The sequence below is a fragment of the Sceloporus undulatus genome, chromosome 3, assembly GCF_019175285.1.
Source record: "Sceloporus undulatus isolate JIND9_A2432 ecotype Alabama chromosome 3, SceUnd_v1.1, whole genome shotgun sequence".
NCBI classification, from domain to species: domain Eukaryota; kingdom Metazoa; phylum Chordata; class Lepidosauria; order Squamata; family Phrynosomatidae; genus Sceloporus; species Sceloporus undulatus.
The window spans coordinates 62,331,873-62,353,416 of record NC_056524.1 but is presented as its reverse complement, the minus strand read 5'-3'; the positions used below and the strand labels follow the sequence as shown (position 1 = coordinate 62,353,416).

The 21,544-nt window shown below is 40.4% G+C and overlaps 2 protein-coding genes across 6 annotated transcripts in view; one reads left to right on the top strand and one right to left on the bottom strand.

The window, feature by feature from the left end:
- Positions 1-14: 14 nt before the first annotated feature.
- Positions 15-4,293, top strand: ATP5PF (ATP synthase peripheral stalk subunit F6). 3 transcript variants are annotated; one of them, XM_042460725.1, is made up of 4 exons: positions 15-139; positions 819-1,010; positions 3,250-3,374; positions 4,173-4,293. In XM_042460725.1, the coding sequence occupies exons 2-4, from the start codon at positions 841-843 to the stop codon at positions 4,199-4,201; spliced, it is 324 nt and encodes a 107-aa protein (XP_042316659.1). In that variant the 5' UTR covers positions 15-139; positions 819-840; the 3' UTR covers positions 4,202-4,293. The 3 variants fall into 3 exon arrangements, with proteins under 3 accessions (XP_042316659.1, XP_042316657.1, XP_042316658.1); XM_042460723.1 differs by having other exon boundaries at positions 61-199; XM_042460724.1 differs by lacking the exon at positions 15-139 and adding an exon at positions 221-363.
- JAM2 (junctional adhesion molecule 2) overlaps positions 3,653-21,544 on the bottom strand; it is a 35,963-nt gene continuing 18,071 nt past the window's right edge. The window contains exons 3-10 of one of the 3 annotated variants that reach the window (XM_042460722.1): positions 20,173-20,286; positions 19,416-19,568; positions 18,724-18,929; positions 14,055-14,157; positions 13,006-13,113; positions 9,488-9,503; positions 7,940-7,976; positions 3,653-6,082 (exon numbers count right to left, since the gene is read on the bottom strand). In XM_042460722.1, the coding sequence (XP_042316656.1) occupies positions 6,050-6,082; positions 7,940-7,976; positions 9,488-9,503; positions 13,006-13,113; positions 14,055-14,157; positions 18,724-18,929; positions 19,416-19,568; positions 20,173-20,286 (770 nt within the window). In that variant the 3' untranslated portion in view covers positions 3,653-6,049. Of the gene's footprint in view, positions 6,083-7,496; positions 7,977-9,487; positions 9,504-13,005; positions 13,114-14,054; positions 14,158-18,723; positions 18,930-19,415; positions 19,569-20,172; positions 20,287-21,544 lie in introns of those variants that run through there. The other 2 variants (XM_042460721.1, XM_042460720.1) reach the window with 2 other exon arrangements.

Genomic DNA, 21,544 nt, shown 5'->3' with positions numbered 1-21,544 from the left:
CGTTCGCTCGCTCGCTCGCTCGCTCTCCCTCTCGCTCTCTCTAGCGCCACCTCGCGAAAGCAAAAGGCTGCGTCTCCTCTTGTTTTCTAAACCGGAAGTGAACCTCGCAACTTCCGGTGGGCGACCCAGGAGCAGGAGAGTAAGCGGTGCTCCCCGGGGCTCTGGTGGGCTTTGTGCCTCAGGCGACGGAGGGATCGCGGTGAGTCAGTGGGCCTCGCGAAGGGGAGGAGGGCGAGGGGTCGCGGAAGGGTGTGAAAGGAGGCGCTCCCGACAGCCCTTGCGCGGCCTGGGGGCGGGGCCTTAGGCAAGGTGACCGGCAGCGGCAGCAGCGGACGGAGGCCGAGGAGAGCGGAGACGGCTAGGGTGAGACTAGGCCTCAGTCCTTCGAGGGAGCTCAGGCCGGAGGAGGGAGGGGAGGCGCGTCCTCCTTCCTCGGGGCTGCCCTCCATCCCAGCCTCCCAAAAGGGAGGGGTTTCAGAAAGGCCCTCCATTTGGAAGAGGACCCAGAAGCACGGCCTTAATGTCTCCATGAGTGCCTTGAGCTCCCTTTTCGTCAGGCCCCACATTGCCCTCCTTTGGTCTCCCCTTTTCCAAGGCGGAGGCGGCGCCCAAAGCCTTCCCTCTCGCCGGACGTTGTCGGGCTTGGCTCTCCAGGGTCATGGAGTTCGGGTGGGGGGACCCCGAGGGCCAAGATGGCCATCCAGCCTCTGCTGCTTCGTTACGGATGGATAGTCAGCATTTGTACAAGTTGAGCAGGAATAATAGACAGCATGATCAGATGTTTTGTTGACAGACGCTCTTTGCTTGTTTGTTTGCAGCTGAAAGATCTGCAGATCCATCATGATCCTCCAGCAGCTCTTCAGGATCTCTTCTCTTCTCCACTCAGCGTTCGCTGTCCACTTGCGTAGAAACATTGGCTTTTCTGCCATTGCGTTCAACAAGGCAAAGGAACTTGATCCGGTACAGAAACTCTTCTTGGACAAGATCAGAGATTACAACACTAAAAGCCAGTGAGTAAATGAGCACCTCAGTCATTCATCTGGTTTTGAATCTCTTCAAGTGGTGTCTCGTGACTGTAGAATAAATGGAGCTAAGGTTTTAGTTTCCCAAACCTCAGGAACTAAAAAGGTGTTGTTAGTCCACTGCCTTAATTGCGTATGGAGGCCAAAGCCTTTGAATGTCTTCATTTTCGAAGGGGCTGCCAGGGATCCACGAAAACATCCTTTGTTATTCAGAATTCAATAACAAAGGTATATTTTATACTGAAGATGCCTATAGCTATATAGCTGTGTGCTTTCAAGTCACTTCCAATTCATGCTGACCCTAAAGTGTTTTATGGGGCTGAGAGCATGTGACTCACTCACCCAAACTGGGTTTCCATGGCTGAGCAGGGAACCAAACCCTTCTTTCCAGGGCCATAGTCCAATGTTCAAACCACTGCACCATGTTGCTGCTCATAGACTTTGATTGAAATGACATAAATTTTATTTGACCCTGTTCTTTCCCCTTTTTGCTGGTCAGACTGTAAAGTTAAAAGCCATCATTTATATGTGTGGTGGTTCTGTAGTAAAGTTTCTAAATTCTTGGATGCAGTATGTTCTGGAATAAAGTGTATCACTAACCAACGTATTAGAAAGGCTCCGGAAGTGTCCCTTCTGGAGGACTCAGTGCAAAGGCATCTCACAAACTCATAATAGGTTATTTATTAGTAGCTGGCGGATTGGTCATCATTCAATTTTGAAAAGATTAGGAGGAGTATCTGTGACAGCCTCATGTTATAAGGAGTGGTGACTAGCGTGGATTGAACACTTAACTAAGGAAAACAATTTTATTGTGTTTTGGAATTGTTTTGATTGCTATATGGGAAAGAAAAAAAAATGTTAGGGCCAGTACAAACCTGCATGAAAAGCTGCCACTCCTTTTCGCACAGGCAAAAAGCTGGCTTTATGGTGCTTTGGTGACATGCAGCATAAACGCCATGCTGCCAGAGCACCAGAAGACAGTTGCCATACAAGCAGCTGGGTGGCATGAAGCCAGCTTCTGGACATCATGGGGATGTGCGTTGTGCGTATGCCATGCCCCCAAGCTGGTTAGAAGCTGGCTCATGCCACCCAGCTGCTGTATGGCAACTGCCTTCTGGGTGCTCTGGCAGCATGGCGTTTAGATGCTGCATGTCACCAAAGCACTATAAAGCCAGCTTTTTGCCTGTGCAAATAGGAGTGGCATTTTGTCACTTCTTTTTGGACTGGCAAAAAGGTGGATTGGGGTTGCAGCTGCCGCACCCCCAATCCAACTTTCTCAGGGGCAGCTTCAAGCCCCTTCGCAGCTGTCTGTTTCGTCCCATGGTCTCCTAAAGATGTTCAAGTCTTTTTGTCTCATTGTGAGAGGAAACACTACACATCTTTTCTTTTGGTGATTTGGCTATGCACTTTTAATTGAAAAGTAATTTTGTATACTGTTGTCAGGGAGGGAATCAGGGATGATATTAGTATGAGATCAGCAATTATACACACAGTCTTGACTAGACAGCACTATTTCTTCTCACACATCATGGTATATGATGTGTATGACAATAATACTGTTTGATGCTGCTGTTCACATCCACAAAGGATGTGAAATATGTTAATATAATTATTGTATTGCAGTGAAGCAGGACTCTTGTCCATTTCTTCTACTCTTCAAGCAATTGAGCACTTCTTTTTAGTGATTAGGAGGAGGGGAAAACATTTCTTCAGCTTTTTCTTTAAATGCCATTCACCAATAAGCACCTGGACAAATCTCTTCTACCCACTCACCATTGGGAAAGATTTATTCATTGCTCCTCAACAGTTTTGATTTTGCCCAATGGTTTTTCTGTGAAGGGAAATAACTGACCCACTTCTTCCTTTCCTACCTCAAATTTAGTTCTTGCTTCTTCTTAATCCTTTAGATGTCCATTACCAAAGAAGGGATGGACTGGCATTTAGAGGGAACTCTTTCATTTTAGAGGGAGCCACAAATGGGGTAGATGAACGATGTAGTCATCTAGCAAGTATGCATAAATAGTAATGGCATGCCGGTTGCACGTTGGTAGAACTATAATAAAGTTAAAATTTAGATTTATTATTTGATATGTTTGTGATAAAAGGATGGATTTTAACCTCAAAACATACATATGCAGAGTTTAATAACTACAGTATTAAAACAAACATGTGCTGATTTCTGTACCCTTCCAAGGCCATTATTACATAAAATATTATTGATTTGCAGAAAAGCTGGTGGCCCGGTTGATGCAGGCACAGAATATGAGAGAGACATGAATGAACAAGTTTTGAAACTCCAACGGTTGTATGGTGGTGGTGACCTCACCAAATTTCCAGACTTCAAGTTTGAAGGTAAGTTTCTAGAAATGTCATGGATCAATAATTGAGTATGGGAAATGGATGTCTCAGAAATTGGATTGTGCAAATTGGCTGGGCAGTACAGCCAATTGGTCAGGTGTTACCAGTTCCAATTCACACAAATTTCAAGGGGTATTTCAATTGGTAATTAATTATTCTATTCATGATTTGCTTTAAGATATCTAAGAGTAAACCGATGCAATATATCTACATAGTAAATACAACCAAGTGCTCTATGTGCTGTAACAACAGAATGTGCACATACAACAGAATATAACAACTTTGAGGAATTTTATTTCTTATATCTGATGCAGCATAACAAAGGTGCACATATATATTTGCTGTCTATAGGCAGAAGTGGATAGGAGGCCATGTGATAGTTCTGATTTTAGCTCAAGCAGTAAGATAGGGTTTTCTAGTTTACTTCTGAACTAATTTTTATTGGTTCACCTAGCCAAATAATTCCATTTTTTGATTTTTAAATATGACAGTTACTTGTGTCAGAGGCAGTATAACAAGCCTTGCTTCTGAAAAATTCATATTTCATTGGGATTCAGTCATCTTCAACCTATATTGTTCTACGGCAGTGCTTGCTGATCCTGACTCTTTGAAAATTTGGAATGATCACTGTATACTTGCCAGTCTAAAGCTACAGTTGTATGCGTAGAAGAAATGTCTATTATGTTGGATTTAACTTTTGGTAAATTATTAGTATCATATTGCAGAACTTTTCCTCTAGGAAGTAATTTTTTCCCCCAGAGTAAACTGACAGCTTGTTTTCCCTCTTGGCAGAACCTAAATTTGAAGAGGAACAGAAGTGATGTGATACCATGTGTACACCAAGCAACATAGTCGGGTTTGTTGAATAGGGCTGTGATTGTGATTTCAATAAACAGTTCAGTGTTTAAATCTATGAATTAGGATTCTGATTCAGTGGTGCCTATAAATGGAAAAGGAAATTAAGTTTTGTGTACCAGTTTCTACAAGAGAGGTCCAGAAGTATGTTAATATAAGGTAAATGCTGTATAAATCCAAACAATTTCTGTTTTTCTAATACACAAGTAATTAAATGTAACTGCTTGCTTCTTTCTGGCATACAGAGTTAAGAAACTATTATCATGGGTGGGAAATTATAAAAAATCAAAACACTAAATATGAACTACATTTGTTAAAACAATTGTTCAGACAGCTGAAACCCTGTATATATTTCTGAAATTTTCTGTACATTCCAGTGATTTAATGCAGTCTTACAATATGGAGACTTTATTCTGGAGCTGGAACATTTGGAAGGCACCTGGTGACCAATGCCTGCTTTAACTGCAATCTCAGCCACAAAAACAAAATAGATTGTTTATAATACTGTCTGAAAGTTTGTTTGTTTTAAAGCTACTCACTAGTATTGGATGTGGGAAAGGATTTCTTCTGAAGCAAAACGTGTCTTCCTAAAATTCAGGTTTTGGAACGAGATTTTTTTTAAAAAAAAACCAACCTGATAAAACACACACCAGCAAACCTACAACTTAACAGTCTCATCAATGATGATATGATTTGATGATGTCAAGGCACTTGGCAAAAATATGGTAAAAGCAATGCTCTTTTGATCCAGCTTGCAAACAAAATTTCCAATGCCCAACATTTAAAAAAATTAATTTACTTAGCCATTTAAGTCTTCAGGGTAGCTTACAAAAGTGACAAAAAATCATGATCTCATTAAGGATAGGCATCCACATGTGATCTTCAGCTTTCTCAGCCTTCACCTGTTATCAACTGTGGTTCTTGCTCTCAGCTGTGGGAACAAGAGCAAGCCCTCAAATGAAAGTATCCAGTAGAGTAAGTCCAGCTATTGAGCCAATAGTAATTTACAAGTCACAAATTCAGGGCCATTCCTACCAAATATGTCTATTAACAGTCCGTTGTCTGTGTAACACATCAATTTCTCACAAGAGAGGGCATGTTGACGTTATTCTCCATCTTCACTATTGACATGAACAGTTTTGGCAGACTCAGCTTCAGTGATGCACTGACAGTCTCCAAGCACAAACCAGAGCTGGGAGAACAGATAACTGATGGGATTTGATGGTGAGAACTTTGCTTGCATCCAGACAACTGGCTTCTTGAAAACCCTAGCTAGATAAATCTGTAAATCTCTATAATCCTGTGTTCCATTTCTTAAGAGGCCAATTAAATTGCTGTTCCCCAGCAACACCTGTGGAGTAGAGGTGTGGGGCCTCTAAACCTGGAGATAGTGTATGGCCATAGATTTTTTTCAATTTCCATTCACAACCTCTGAGATAGAGAATATGGCCACATTTTGTCACAGAAACTAACTACTTTTGTCTGTATGCTAGTATTACTACTTTTTCCAGGTCTTTGCACTTTTGGTGGCTCTATTGTAGCTGACTGAAATACAGTTCATTGTTCATTGCTTAGTTTTCTTAGTTTAATACCTTTGTGGATACATTATCCATCGAGAAATCCCTTAACATTTATATACACCATTGTCATCTTTCAGTAAAAAAGTACTGTCAGTTTAACAACTTTTTACATTCTTCTCTTCATTTAGTAGTAACTGACTTTCTATATGTGCCACTCTTCATATATACAGATTGGAGCTGAGATGTTCTGTGTAGCAGTTGACCATTTGGTGATCTTCAGAGAATGTATTTCTTTTAAATAATGAAGGATTTTGTGTGCTTGAAATCCTAATAGGGGGAAATGAAACAAGGAAGGGAATAACTTAAAATAATTGATATGTAAAGCACTTAACAGCAGATGAATCAAGGTATATTACCAGTATTAAGGTGTAGGTGTGTGTGTGTAACTACCCAATACTCCCATACTTCAAAAAGTTTATTTAAAAATAGGATCCTTACAACTAACTGCTAATCAAAGAGCAAGTGTTTTACTGCTCAGTGTGTACTGGGTGGAGCTCCGGTGTCCTAAATCTTACTCCAAAAGTTTCTTTTGTGGCTGAATCCACTATTGATTATGTCCACAAACATTCTGTTACTGCTACAAGGTGTCTCCATGAGGGGTCTTTTGAAAGAGAAAAAAAGCACATACTGTATATACTCATGTACAAGTCGACCTCATGTATAAGTCGAGGGAAGGTTTTAGGATCAAAATCTTGGATTTTGATATGCCCCGTGGATAAGTCGAGGGCAGAATTTAGGAGGCAGATTTTAAAGTTGGCTTCAAAGTGGAAGTGGAGGGGGGAAAAGAGAAGCTTGGTTTTCAGAGGAAATGCAAGGAGGAGGAGGAGAAGCAAAGGTTTGGCGATCAGCTTGCAAATGGAGGGAAAATGGGGAAATGCAAAGAAGAGGCAAGGTTTGGAGTCGGCTTGCAAACAGAGGGAAAATGGGGAAATGCAAAGAGGAGAAAGAAAAGTTTGGAGATAGGATCGAGAAGGGAATCACTACATGCACACTCACACTGGTGCCTCACAGCTCTTTCAGTAAGCGCTGCCAAGGCACGGAGAGTGGGACATCAGGGCTACTTTTTAAAGGAGCTTTACAAGCATTATTACTGGTTGTTGTTAACTGTCCTCCAGTTGATCTCAAGCCATGGTAACTGTATTGACCCTTGTATAATTTGACCCAGATTTTAGGATCAATATTTGGGCATAAATTTATCGATTTATAGTTGAGTATATACGGTATTTCTAAATGTTGAACACTACTCATAACTGATTGCAGTAGATTAAGATTGTTGTGGCTATGATTTCTCATTGTCTTACCTGGTAGATTTCTCATAGAAGGCAGATGTAATGAACAGAAGAGGCAATTAGTAAGCTTAGGAAGGTTGTGGAAATGTGTGAGTTTGCTCCTTGACTTCCACAGGACTAGTTTTCACATTCACTATATAATGAAACTGCTGCAGGGTAGGAAGAACTCTGTTCTACAGCTTACAGTATATTGAAGAGCTAATAGCAGAGTACCTTAGGGCTCGAACAGACAGGCCAAAATAAAGCTGCTTCAGGTCACTTTAGAGGTATGCTGTTTAAATGATGCATGCATCCTAAGAGGCCAGAGACTGTACCAAAGCCACATTCCAGTCCTAAGGACCGGAGTGCAGCTTCTGGCCTCTTAAAATGCATGTGTCATTTCAACAGCATACCTCCAAAGTGACCCAAAGCAGCTTTATTTTGGCCTGTCTGTTTGGGCCCTTAGTCAACATAATGAATGAACTGTATATCTTTCTGTTCTCTATAATTTGTGAGTTGAAGACTTATTGAATTGATTAAAGCAATTTTCTGTACAGAGACAGCGAACGAAACAGGGGAGGGGTAACTGCTCTAGCTTTCTTCCTAATACGTTAGGGTTTTGTTTAGGTGAAGAGAATACTTTATATGGTGATGTATTCAACATTACTCCTTCCTCTCCCTACAGTTCTGAAGTAGTGCAAAAGATGCACTACAGATATATCATTTAGTTGACTAGGTAACTCAACTCCTAGCTGCTCTGTATATAACAAATTTAACATGATAAAACACAGGGCTGGCATTCACTGAAACAAGGTGAACAGATATTGCCATTAGTATATTGATATATGATACCCACCTTTTCATTTTCATTTTTCATTTTAGAGCTCTTCCTGCTAGTGAAACAAAAGTGGGAAAGTGTACTTTTACACTCAGGCAGTTCTATGCAAACACTTAACCTTTTCATAAATCTTACATGTGTAAAATGGTTTTCTTGCCTTACATCTATTCTTGTGTTTTGTTGTTATGTACCTTGTTTAAATCAAAGCAAATGTGATTCAAACAGAAAAACAACCAGATATGATTTTGTGTTTGGGAATATATACAACCTGTATATTGTAAACTATAGTGAACATATTTTACAAGCCTAATGGGAACCCTCTTTTGCCAGCTACCTCCAGATTTATAAATTATGGTTTAGAACAGTTGTTCTTAACCTTTTCTTTACCTGGAACCCATTAAATATATTTTGTTGCTGTAGACCCCCAAAACTTAACTCAAGATTTAAAACCCAAATAATACCAGAACACTGAATTAATAATAATTACACCATCTGTTAAACCTTCCCTCAGAGGGGCTAGAGGAGAGGGGTGGAGGTTTTATCCTGCTTCTTTCCACCAGTTTGTAGTGTCTTTGCTCTAATGGGCTGAGCAGCTGTACAGCGTGTGACAGGAGCCAAGGCAAGGCTGGCTGGAGCAGACTGAACTTTGCTCCCCAGAAGTAGGGGATGATGAAGCACTGTCTAAAACGGGCCTTGTGCACAGGAAGGTCAACAGCCCAGCTCTCCAGAAATGACAAACGCAAAGTACTGTCCAAAAAAGATGCATATGAAGGTCAGTAACTTTTTCCCTTCCAACTCGATTCTATCATGCCCACCAGAATATTTTGATTGGATTTGAAATGAATTGGAAAGTAGAAAAGAGGCAGGGGAGGGTTTTGAGGTCTGGTAGAGGTGTCATGGTGCCAAAGTGGCAAAAGGAGGTATGAGGCTACTGGCAGGAAAGACAGGGAGGAGAAGAAAGGTGAGAAGGATGTTAAGCTGGCAGAAAACTGTGTTGTGTGTAAATGCCCAATTAAGTCTGAATGGTGTTGCCATCAGAGCCTGTCCGCTCTTGCTTTCTTCCGCTCTTCCTTTTTCATTCTCCTATCTCGGTCTCTTCCTCTCCTGATGTAAGAAGGTTAAAAAAAAAGGCATTGAAGCACAGCTGATAGGAGACTGGACTTCTCCTGGCTGGGAAGTGTGGGCAAGGGGGGAGAGAAAGAAGGGCAAAGGCTGGTTGGTTGTTGGCTCCACTGTTGGTCAGCCCACTTCCTCCCGCATTGGAGTGGCCACATGACAGGCAGTGTGCAGGACAAGCCAGCCAGCACCTTAATTCCTGAGACATAGTCACTTTCCTGCAGCGAGGAAGTGGACTTAGAAACATTCATAAGCCTCCTGTGAAGATATCACGACCCACCTACGGGTTCATGGACCACAGGTTAAGAACCACTGGTTTAGGGAATGAAACATAATTGGTTCAAGCAATTTTTCCCCGGTATTTTTTTCTTGAGGACAAAGAATGCAACTTTACTAAAGGAAATTTTCCAGCTGTTCAAAAGTGGCATTTGGAAAAAGTAATATACTTACACTGAAGAATTTCTTTCTAGAGAAAAAGAAGAAAAAAATATTAAAGCTGTCATCTTAAATCATGCTCTCTGACTGCAGCATGTTCAAAATGTTGCTGTTAGAACAGTAATAATTGGAACAACTATGGGGGGGGGGGAGGACTCAAGCATGGTTTGGTTACTTCACATCTAGATGTGTTTTCATGTTTACTATAGGTTAGACCAGTGATGGAGAACCTTTTACAGACCAAGTGCCCAAACTGCAACCCGGACCCCACTTATTTATTGCAAAGTGCCATGTCACTCTGGCTTTCTAGTAAGAAACTCTGGCAAACTCTGTGCTAGGGCAATAGCATGTGTGCCCACAGAGAGGGCTCTGAGTGCCACCTCTGGCACACGTGCCATAGGTTCGCCATCACTGGGTTAGACTGTTAAAAATTGAAGACATTATGGTAGAACATCTGCCTCTATAGCAGAACAATTGTTCTGTAATACAGTCCCAGGGCAATAGTGGAGGCTGCTGTGTCAGGCAAGCTGATGTCTCCCTCCCCTATGGAAGTCAATCCTACTACAAAGCCACAGTCACAACTTATTCTTCCTCACTCTCTTTCCCAACTTCACATGATAAAGCCATTTCCAAAATTTAAAATCTTGCCTCACTCTGCTTCTCACTTTCTCACAAGGAAGCCTCTGCCAAAATTTACATTCCTGCCTCACTCTATTTCCCACTTTCTCACAAGGAAGCCTCTGACAGAATTTAAATTCCCACAGATGCACTTCCTTGTTCCACTCCTGCCGCCTCTCCCCAAGGATTGGTTACAAAGGGGTTTAAAATCTGGCAGAGGCTTTGCGATGGAAAGTTGAGAAGGTGGAAAACTGCAAGAAGAATGCCTTTCTGGTGCCAGAACCTTGTTGCCTAGGTAATTTTAAATGTTAAATACTGAATTGAGCATCCTCAGGTTTTGGTGTCTGTGGGGGATTCTGGAACCAATTCTCCCAGATACCAAGGGCACACTGTACTTTTTTCTCACTGAAGAGCAACTTTTTATAACAACTTTGATTTAGTCATCCATTGCCTGTCTGCTCTGTACTGGAGACACCCAGTGGTCTAGACTACACAGCCATGTAGAACAGTTGCAGAGCACATACCATACCTCTGGGCAGGACACCTCTTCCAAATCCCCACCATTTCCCTCACTAGGATGTCATGTGGCTGGAACAGAGTCCAGAATAAATGTTGTATACTCTATGTTATAGAAGTTATTGAATATATTGGTCAATCTACTCCATGCAAAAATTCTACAGTAGGTCAATGCCTTTATTACAGTCACCTAAAGCACTACAGATTAATGAACAAACTTTCCAGAAACATCTAAGACAGTTTGAAAAAGATAAAAGTAGTCTCTTGACATGAATGCCAACTATAGGGGCAGTGCTCATCTCCATTACTAAGCAAAAGAGCCAGCATTGTCCGAGAACTGCTTGGGTGGTCATGTGGCCAGCATGACTGCACCAAATGCCGTTACATTCCCACCAAAGTGGTACCTATTTATGTACTTGCATTTGCATGCTTTTGAACTGCTAGGTTGGCAGAAGCTGGGGCTAGTGACAGGAGGTCAGCCCACTGTGCAGCACTCGGGCCTCGAACTTCCAGCCTTCCCATCATCACAACTGGTGGCGGAACCACTAAGCCACCGCATCCTTTTACCTAACACAGGTTAACCCCCACTGATAAATTACCACTCTGTAAGACACTGTTAAGGACCTATTTAGTTTCAGACTAAAAAATTCCAGACTCCCTTTTAGTTGTTTCCAGGAAGAATAATGAGCATATTTGGATGTAGCAATTATTACATTGCCTTCTTGTCCCTTACTACACTGTAATAAGTGTATATCCTGTATATTTTGTAAGTTTATATCCCATATAAAGCATAGAAACTTGAGGAAAATTTGATATTAATTGTGGACCAGCAGAGGGAGCTAGCTAGCAAATTTCTATGGAGTTTCCAGATAAAAGCTGATACCCAAAGAAACAAAAACACGACACTTCAGCTTTTATTTAAATACTGTATAAACATATTTGATTTGGAGATCTGTAATACACAAGTCTAAAGTGGATGACTTATACTTCAGCCTGAGCCTGAGCAGGAAGACATAAGATTCTGTTTTGTCTCTTCTCTATTAATCATTTTTCGTAATTAAAGTTAAATGGCTCTGCAACTTGCAAAAACTGAATCAGTGGTGTTAGTACCACTTCATGTAACCTTCAGAAGCATGGGAATCACTTTTCCATATTTTAGTCCCACACAGTTCTAATAACATCACATACAGTTGGCCTGGCATATCCATGAATTCTAGAATCCATGGAGCATATTGGAACCAAGTCCCAATAGACAGCAAAGGCCCACTGTATAGGGGTGAAAACACCGCTGCCAACCAGGCGATGCTCCAAAGTCTGAAAACCACCGCTGCCACCATGTGGTGATCCCTGGGGTCTAAGCTGCCAGAGAACCACCCTGTTCTTGGCCCTTAGCCCCAGAGAGATCTCTTAAATTCCCCTAGCGTCTCCTAGGTATCGCTTCCCACTCCCTGCTGAACTGAATGAGACCCCTTGAGATCCTCTAGTCAAGCTGCCACCACCCAGTGAATCTCCAATGAACTCCCCTTAGCACACATTGGGACTTGCTAAGGACTTCTAGTTTCCTTTCCTTGCTAACCTAAGCAATCAGTAACGGAGCTAAGGCACGTGTACAGGAGCAGAGAGACACAGCAGATACTTTTAAAGAAAAGTATTTATTCTATATAGACGGAATAAAGCAAGAAGAAATCATTCATGCGAGGCCTTCTTGCCTTGCAGGCACAGAATGCATAGTTATAAGATGTTCATTTCAGGCAAGCTATTAGATAACATAACAAAAGCTTAAACGCACTAGCTAACACATTTCCTAGCTACTCACAGTGATGGGATTTGCAGTCCTTGATGGGTTTCTGGATGCAGGGAGTTGGCCCTCTGCCGAGCTCTACCCGCATCCCTTAAGCCTGCCCTTAGCACAGGCTCACAGCTGGTTCCCAAAACAAATGCAAAGATGGAGAACACATGGCTCCTCTAAAGATGGAGAAGGGAGACAAAGGACCACATGGTCCCCAAGGACCTTTTAAAGCTTTCTTGTGGAATATTTTTGAAACTCGCGGTCCTACTCTCAGATTGGCCGGTTGGATCTTATGTCAGCTATGATGTCACAGCTCATTAGCATGTGATGTAAGCTCTCATTAGCACCTTTGTGGTTTGAGAGGAATCTTCAAATGACTGAAGGCCCAGTCATTACAAGGGGGAACATCAGTAACTCCTAATGCATGCTAGAAGTGCTTTTTTGCAAAGTTCCACTAATCAAAACCCATTTTGTCCTTGATTTTGTCCTTGTCCAGGCAGGAATGTGCAATGCTTGCTCCCCAAATGCCTGCGCTTTTGCTAACTCCACTCACAGTTCACAAGTGAATCAGCAACCTTTAGATTAATTGTGGAAACAAGGATTTACTTACTTGAAAAATAACCCTTCTTTTGTGCATAATATACACCAAGACCACAGGAAGCCATTATCAAAGCCACAATGACCACAGCAGCAATGATGCCACTTACATTAAGGTCATCTGCAATTCAAAATGAAACAAATATAGTGTTCATGTACATTCAATGACCAATGTAATTATTGCAAATGGGGCACCTTGACAGAAAACAAACAGTAATAGATTCATTCTCAAAATGATTGTTATAATAAATTCTTATCACAGTAATGCATAGGGAAGATGCAAATTCAAATTCCATCTTAGTGGATGGACTTACTAAGGCATTTGATGAGTAATGATATAAAGTCTCATTGCTAATTGCACTGTTAATTATAGCAGGGCCACTGTTGCCCTGCTATAATTTGCTGTTATATACCATCACGTTGTTTCTGACTTGTGATCCTAAAGCAAATACACAGTGTGTGTATATTTTAACCTCGATATAAATTTTTTCTGATTTTTTTTTTTTTTTTTTTTTTACTTTTGAATTTTCTGGATTTTTAACAGTAGGCAAGAACAGACTGCAGAAATAATACATCTTGAGACCACTTTAATTATCCTGGCTCAGTGCTAGGGAATTTTGGGAACTGTAGTTTGTTGTGGCACCAGAGCTCTCTGAGAAGGCTCAATGTCTTACAAAACTACAGTCCCCAGAATTCCCTAGCATTGAGCCAGGGACGTTAAAGTGGTCTCAAGCTGGATGATTTCTGTAGTCTTTTTTTGATCCAATGTTTCTTAATTGCTGTAAGCCACTTTGAGTCCCAATCTGGGGGGAAAGCATGATGCCAATGACAACGAAAATAACAACAACTATATGCAATTAATTTAAAAGTGTTTGTTGGGACATTCTTCACATGTGCAATTAATGTTTGCTTAAGCCATTATCTTTTCAGACATTTATGCTGGAACTTGGCATATCCCATAATTATATTTAGTTCTGGAAGACAAAGCTAAAGCCTATTTGCTTTGTGTGAAAAATATGTTCATCTGAATATTTATTGGTCTTATTTCTATTTAACATTTACCAACTTGCATTCGCTTCACAGGACACTTCTGAGGCTTTCCAATTTCATTGTTAGCTTCACAGTAATATTCTCCAGTGTCATTTTTTGAAATGTGGTTGAACAGCTGGTTAAAAAAAAAGAAACAAGACACACTATACATTAAATGTTCAAAGAACATAAAAACTGATACACTGCCATATTTTAATTTTTTAAAAAAATAGACTGTCAAAATTCTCAGGAATACAAAACAGTTGAACTCTCTAACACATGGACTAAAACTAAATAAAACATAAGAGAATTTGTTGCTGGAGGAAGCCTACGCAGAATGTGAGGTATAACAATGTTTGACATTCTGGGCGAAGTGGGATGTGTGACAAACAGCACAGTGAAAGAGAAAGAGATAAACAAAATATAGAACCCATCAATTCCTTTTTACAGTCAAGAATGTAAAAACCTCTCTTCAGAACATCAAAAGGGATTATGAGGCGCTTGGTGGGAAGCTGAAAGAAATGGATGTACAGGTTGTCATCTCATCTCTTCTGCCAATTGAAGGGCACGGTCGAGGAAGGGAGAGGAAAACAGCGGATGTGAACAACTGGCTCCGCAGATGGTGCCACCAAGAACGATTTGGATTCTTCGATCATGGGCTGCAGTTCCATGAGGAAGGACTTCTTGCAACGGACGGATTGCATCTCACTCCAGTTGGAAGAAATGTTTTTGTCAACAGTCTCAAGAATTTGATCAGGAGGACTTTAAACTGAGTTTCGTGGGGAAGGGAGACAATATTAAGGAAGGCGAAAGGGATGGAGAAAATAGTCAAACTGACATAGAGGAAACAAGACAAAAAGCGCAAGGACCCAACAGTGGGAGTCAAAAAAACTTGCACAGGCAGCAAGTAAAAGGGACCCATGGTCTGCGATGTCTCTACACTAATGCACAGAGCATGGGAAATAAGCAAAATGAACTCCAACTCCTAGTACAACAAAGCAAATATGATATAACAGGCATCACTGAAACCTGGTGGGATGAGTCTCATAATTGGAATGTTGAAATAGAGAGGTATACTCTTTTTAAGAGAAATAGACCAAACAGGAAAGGAGGAGGAATAGCACTATATGTCAGAGATATATACACCAGTGAAGAGATCCAGGACATCAATACTGGCAGCCAGGTGGAGAGCATCTGGATAAAAATTAAAGGGGAGGGAAACAACAAGGATGTTATGGTGGGAGTCTACTACAGATCCCCAAGTCAGATGGAGGAATTGGATGATGCCTTTCTAGAACAGATGACCATACACTCAGAAAGGAGAGACGTAGTAGTGATGGGTGACTTCAACTATCCTGATATTTGCTGAAAGTCAAACTCAGTCAAATCCTCAAGATCTAGCAAATTCCTTACTTGCCTCGAAGATACTTTCATTGTCCAAAAGGTGAAAGATGCAACAAGGGGGTCAGCTATTTTAGATCTGATCCTAACCAACAAGGATGACTTGGTTAATGGGGTGCAAGTGGTGGGATCATTAGGTGGAAATGACCATGTTCTACAGTGTTTGTTATACAGTGGAAAGGAGAAGCCAGACATAGTCAGACACGCATCCTAGACTTTAGGAGAGCAGATTTCAGTAAACTTAGAGAACTATTGAGGGTGATCCCATGGTCAGAAATATTAAAAGAGATGGGAGTTCAGGATGGATGGGAGTTTCTCAAAAGGGAAATACAGAAGGCACAATTTCAAACAATTCCAGGGAGAAAGAAAAACAGGAGGTGTCTCAAGAAACCAGGATGGATGACTAAGTAACTTTCAACTGAGCTAAGTTTTAAATGGAACATGTATAAGAAATGGAAAATGGGGGAAATCACAAAAAAGGAATTCAGACAAATAGCAAGCACATGTAGAGGTAAAGTCAGAAAAGATAAAGCGCAGAATGAACTCGCTAGGCTTGCTAGAGAGGTTAAAAACAATAAAAAGGGCTTTTATGGATATGTCCGCAGCAAAAGGAAGAAGGAAATGGTAGGGCCACTACGTAGAGAAGATGGCAAAATGATAACAGGGGACAGAGAAAAGGCAGAATTACTCAACACCTTCTATGCCTCAGTCTTCTCAGAAAAGGAAAAGGGTGCTCAACCTGAGGATAATGGAGCAGAGGACAGAAAAGGGGAATTTCAGCACAGAATAAGTAAAGAGATATTAGAGGACTATCTTGCTAATCTAAATGAATTTAAGTCTCCTGGACCAGATGGAGATGAACTACATCCAAGGGTATTAAAAGAACTGGCAAATGTAATATCAGAGCCATTGGCAATAATCTTTGAAAACTCCTGGAGAACAGGAGCAGTGCCAGCAGACTGGAGGAGGGCAAATGTTGTCTCCAACTTCAAAAAGGGGGGAAAAGAGGATCCCAATAATTATCGTCCAGTTGGTCTTACCTCAATACCAGGAAAGATTCTAGAGCAGATCATTAAACAGAGAGTCTGTGAACATCTAGAAGGCAATGCCATAATCACAAAAAGTCAACGTGGGTTTCAGAGAAACAAGTCATACCAGACAAACCTTATCACTCTTTGATAAAATTACCAGCTTGGTAGATGAAGGGAATGCTGTGGATATAGTATATCTTGATTTCAGTAAGGCCTTTGACAAGGTTCCCCATGACATTCTTGCAAGCAAGCTAGTGATGGGGGATGATGGGGGGCACCTGGCTAAACGAGACTACATGTGAAAGAGATCTAGGAGTCCAAGCAGACCACAAGTTGAACATGAGTCAACAGTGTGATGCAGTAACTAAAAAGGCCAATGCAATTTTAGGCTGCATCAATAAAAGTATAGTGTCTAGAATGACCAAGAGAAGTAATAGTGCCACTATATTCTGCTTTGGTCAGGCCCCACCTGGAATATTGTGTCCAGTTCTGGGCATCACAATTCAAAAAGGACATTGAGAAACTGGAACGTGTCCAAAGGAGGGTGACTAAAATGGTGAAGGGTTTGGAAACCATGCCCTATGAGGAACGACTTAGGGAGCTGGGGATGTTTAGCCTGGAAAAAAAGAAGGTTAAGAGGTGATATGATAGCCCTGTTTAAATATTTGAAGGGATGTCATATTGAGGAGGGAGCAAGCTTATTTTCTGTAGCTCTAGAGAACAGGACCCAGAGCAATGGATGCAAGTTGGAGGAAAAGAGATTCCACCTCAACATTAGGAGGAACTTCCTGACAGTAAGGGCTGTTCGACAGTGGAACACACTTCCTCGGAGTGTAGTGGAGTCTCCTTACTTGGAGGTCTTCAAGCAGAGGCTGGATGGCCATCTGTCGGGGATGCTTTGATTGGGATTTCCTGCATGGCAGGGGGTTGGACTGGATGTCCCTTGTGGTCTCTTCCAACTCTATGATTCTAAGAAGCCTCTGGCTGTTTTGACTTTCTTAGTTCTTGAATGCATAATTTTGGCTCACATCAAAGTGACATTTTCCAGAATTCTTGTTATTTAAAAATGTGCTCCTTTAAAAGTGCTATGTGAAAACCAAGTGACACCAGCAATTACACTTCAGTAATAAATAAATAATAAATAAAATAAAGAAATATGTACAGAGATCTTGTACCAACTTTGAGACTAACTGAAAGAAAGACATGGGCAGCATGAGTTTTCATAGACTTCAGTCTACTTCCTCAGATGCATTTAGTGGAGTGGAAACCAGGGAAAGACATATATCTGGTTTCGACTCCACTAAATGCATCTTAGGAGGTAGACTGAAGTCTATGAAAGCTAATGCTGCCAACTTCTTTCTTTCAGTTAGTCTCAAAGATTCTACAAGATCTCTTTACTTATTGATTCTACAGACTAACATGGCTGTATCTTTGAATCCAATAGTAACAGTAAGCTATAATACCAAGAGATGGCAATATGTCACTAGAGTTAACACTTCTCAGATAAAATACTGCAAAACCAGCAATGTAAAATGTATTTTAATAAAAACATTAAAATTGTGTGAGGTTGAATTTTGTTTTAGTGGCAGAGATTCCAATTTGATCACAAACTCGTCATGTGATGTCATCTCAACCCTGTCATGTCGACATGGGTCAACACTGTTCTAAGCCCTGCATTAGTGCACCAGACTCTGGCACAGGAATTGCTACTGTTGTCTCAACGGAGGAGTAACGGCCAGAGCACCAACCTGTCAGCTTGTGTAACTGACTTATGGAGAGTCTAGCAAGCAGCCCTTAATCTGAAAATTAGCCTGGGCATCCAAATGATGTCTGACAAAGTAAGTTATTAGCTATGCATTAGTTATGGATCAAGATAAGGGTGTTTGTGACTACTACTTCAGTAGGAAAGCCTGTACTTTTGTTATTTCTGGTGAAATCTGTTGGGATAAGTGAATTTTCTGGGTGGCCCTCCCCATATATCTGATTTGCTTATTTCTATTCTGTTCTTGTGCTATCCTGTCCCCTATTATTTTATTTTGTGGGTAAATCTCATATCCTATTTGTGTTGAGTTACAAATAGGAAAATGAGGGGATGACGTTCACAGTTTGGAGAATTGGCTGAAGTTGTGGCAAAAATAAATTAAACTTCTCAATGAAATATATGAAAAATCAATTTCCTCATCATAGAAATCATGGAAATTCTCACTTTAACATTTTTATGGACCAAGGACAGGCAAATGTAAAATGTTACAGAACAAGTGTTATCTTACCAGAGTTCCAGACGTAGTGTTCACAGAGTATGGTAATCTGCCTTTTTTCACCTCTCCCAAAATTGGGCTCTCTGACAGTAGAATGCCATTCCTATACCATCTGTACTTTGAAGCAGGAACACCTTCACTTTCTTTACAGCGTAGTTCTACAACTGTCCCACTCATAGCTGAGATGGGGACTTCACAAACAGGAACAGCTGATGGAACTAGAAAATTACATCTATGTAAGGTTAACATCTGTATGTCTAAACCTGCATATTTGTTCATGAGTTGCTCTGGCAGATGCAGATAAATTGAGTGGTATGTCACATTTTATAGGCATAGTACACTCACAAGTGCCATAGTTCTAACTGAACCTTAATGCAAGGTGATGTTTAGTGAAATTGGTCTTATCGGTTCTTAAAAAATAAACCAGCAAATATATATTTTTAGCCAACTGCATATAAAATTCTGATCTATCAAAAGTGCACTGTGTGCAGACCTTGCCAAATCCCTTGCCAAAAAGGTGCGTTCATTTGAGAGCAATATATTGTTATGACATTACATGTACTTATAAAGGAACTTATTTTACACAAAAGAATATAGTACTATCATGTTCCATCTGTAATCAGAAAGCACATGGAACTTTTAAAAGGTTTACCTATTCTACCAAATCTAGCATAAATATCAAATAATTTTGTTTATCCTCCTACCCAAAACTAAGAGAGTGATTTCAATTTCTCCTGCTTCTTGTCCATGTTCTGAAGGTGTGCTTATTTCACAACGATATTTTCCAGAATCTTTTCTAGTCACATTTTTAATCTGAATACTTGAATGCCTAATTTCAGCTCGGTCTTTAAAATTACCTGTAAAATAATAAAGACAAGTGGAGAGAGACAGTGAGAAATGCCTTAATCTCACATGGTGATTTGCTTTCCTAATGTATACAAGGATTAGGCAAAGGTAAGTTCACTTATTATTAATACTGGTTTACCCCTTTGTTCCTAAACACACAAAAGACAAGGTATTTTCCAATGAAAATGACCTTTCAGATCGTTTGTGCAACTCAGTGCCCTCCAAAGCCAACAGTGCACAATTATAGCACTTTGATACTACAAATCCCAGGATTGTATGGAATGGAGCCATGACAGTTAAAGTGATATCAAATGGCCATAATTGTACAGTGTGGCTGTGCTTGCAGATGTGCTAGACTAAGGTTCCCATCGTCCATCACAGAAACAGCTCAATGCAGCCAATCTCAGAGGGTTAGTGCAGGGAAGGAAGACATTTAGCCTCAACATCTCTGGAATAAATGCTGGATATAAATGTAACAAGAAATATATGACTATATAAATCTATGTACCACGGTTTCTCAATGCAATCTATGCTTGGGAAAATTCACATGAAGAAAACAGATACAAGCCATCAGCAGCCTAAATACACACAAATAATAATGTAGAATTTTCTTACCTATAAATGAACCACGAAAGTATACAAATGAAACATCTGTTCCTACAATTTTTTTCCATTCAACCCTTGTATCACTTTGCTTCCTTGCATTGTGTTTACAGCTTAAATACGCCCCTGCAGAGGGAAAAATATAATTGTTTCTGTGTTGAGTTGGCATTTTATTTTATTATATAATACAAACTTAGCTCTCCTATTTTTAGAGTTGGTTTTGGTAGAACAACTCTGAGGTCCAGTTCTCAGTTTACATAATGCATTTGGGTGCAGGTACATGTGTACAAAATACATGTACTCTACTTCTCATTATGTCAGACGTGTACAAGCATGCTGTGTACAGGCAAGTGTATTTGGTATGTGCTCCTTCAAGATACATCTGGCAGATGTTGACCACAGAGTTGCACTAGAGGGCCTGGGGATTCCTAGAGAGGTCTCTCAGGTAAAATGTTGTGCTTTTTTTATTTGTGGAAAAAATCCAGAGGTAGCTGTATTGGCCATTTAGCAAATGCAAACAAAAATCCACCAAACACTGATACATTTATTGGCCAATCAAAATGCACAATATACAGTGAAGCTTCGAAAGCTTGCAACATGTATGTCGTGCATTTTGGTTGGCAAATAAAGGTATCAGTCTTTGATTTTGTTTGAATCTTTTATTCGCGGGTTTTCCACATTCACGGGGGTCCTTCACTCCTAACCCCAGCAAATGTGGAGACAACTGTACTTCTCAGCTGCTGATAATAAAGTTACCGTAACTCTAGATTGCTAAGAGTATTCTTCAGAAATTTTCCCTAAGAATATTTGTTACTGATATAATGCACAATCTTAAATCAATGTGTAATGAAGGGATGCTATCCTGTTCTAAAAAGTATAACCAATGTTAATACAACAGACTTTTGGAAGTCTGTTTTAGAGATCCCCCTCTATAGACTGGATATATGGTGGCTTTCTTGCAGGTTGTCTGCTTTTTTATTGCTTTCAAGAATGAAAGTTATCAATCCAATGACCTTTATTTTTGCACTATACTCTCTGGTTGAATCTTTTATCCTTCTAACTGTATAAGGCTGTTTTTCTAAAAAGTTTTGGAAGCTGGGTGGAAAACCACCAAAGCTATCCTTTAACTTGCATTGTGACACATTCATTCTTGGCCTTGTTCATTCATCTTTAAAGAATCATTTTCAGAATGAATTGACATTTCTCTTTTTCCTTAGGAGAGATTAATGTTTTAAATGTATAACAAGGAATGCAGTTCCTATTAATGAATGGCTGACCTGGGCAGGGAAGAAGAAAAACCAACTTTCAAATTAGGAAAGGACATCTGTGAGAAAATTGACAGCAAAGATTAAGCCATGTGGAGAGTAAAAGAGAAATATTTTTG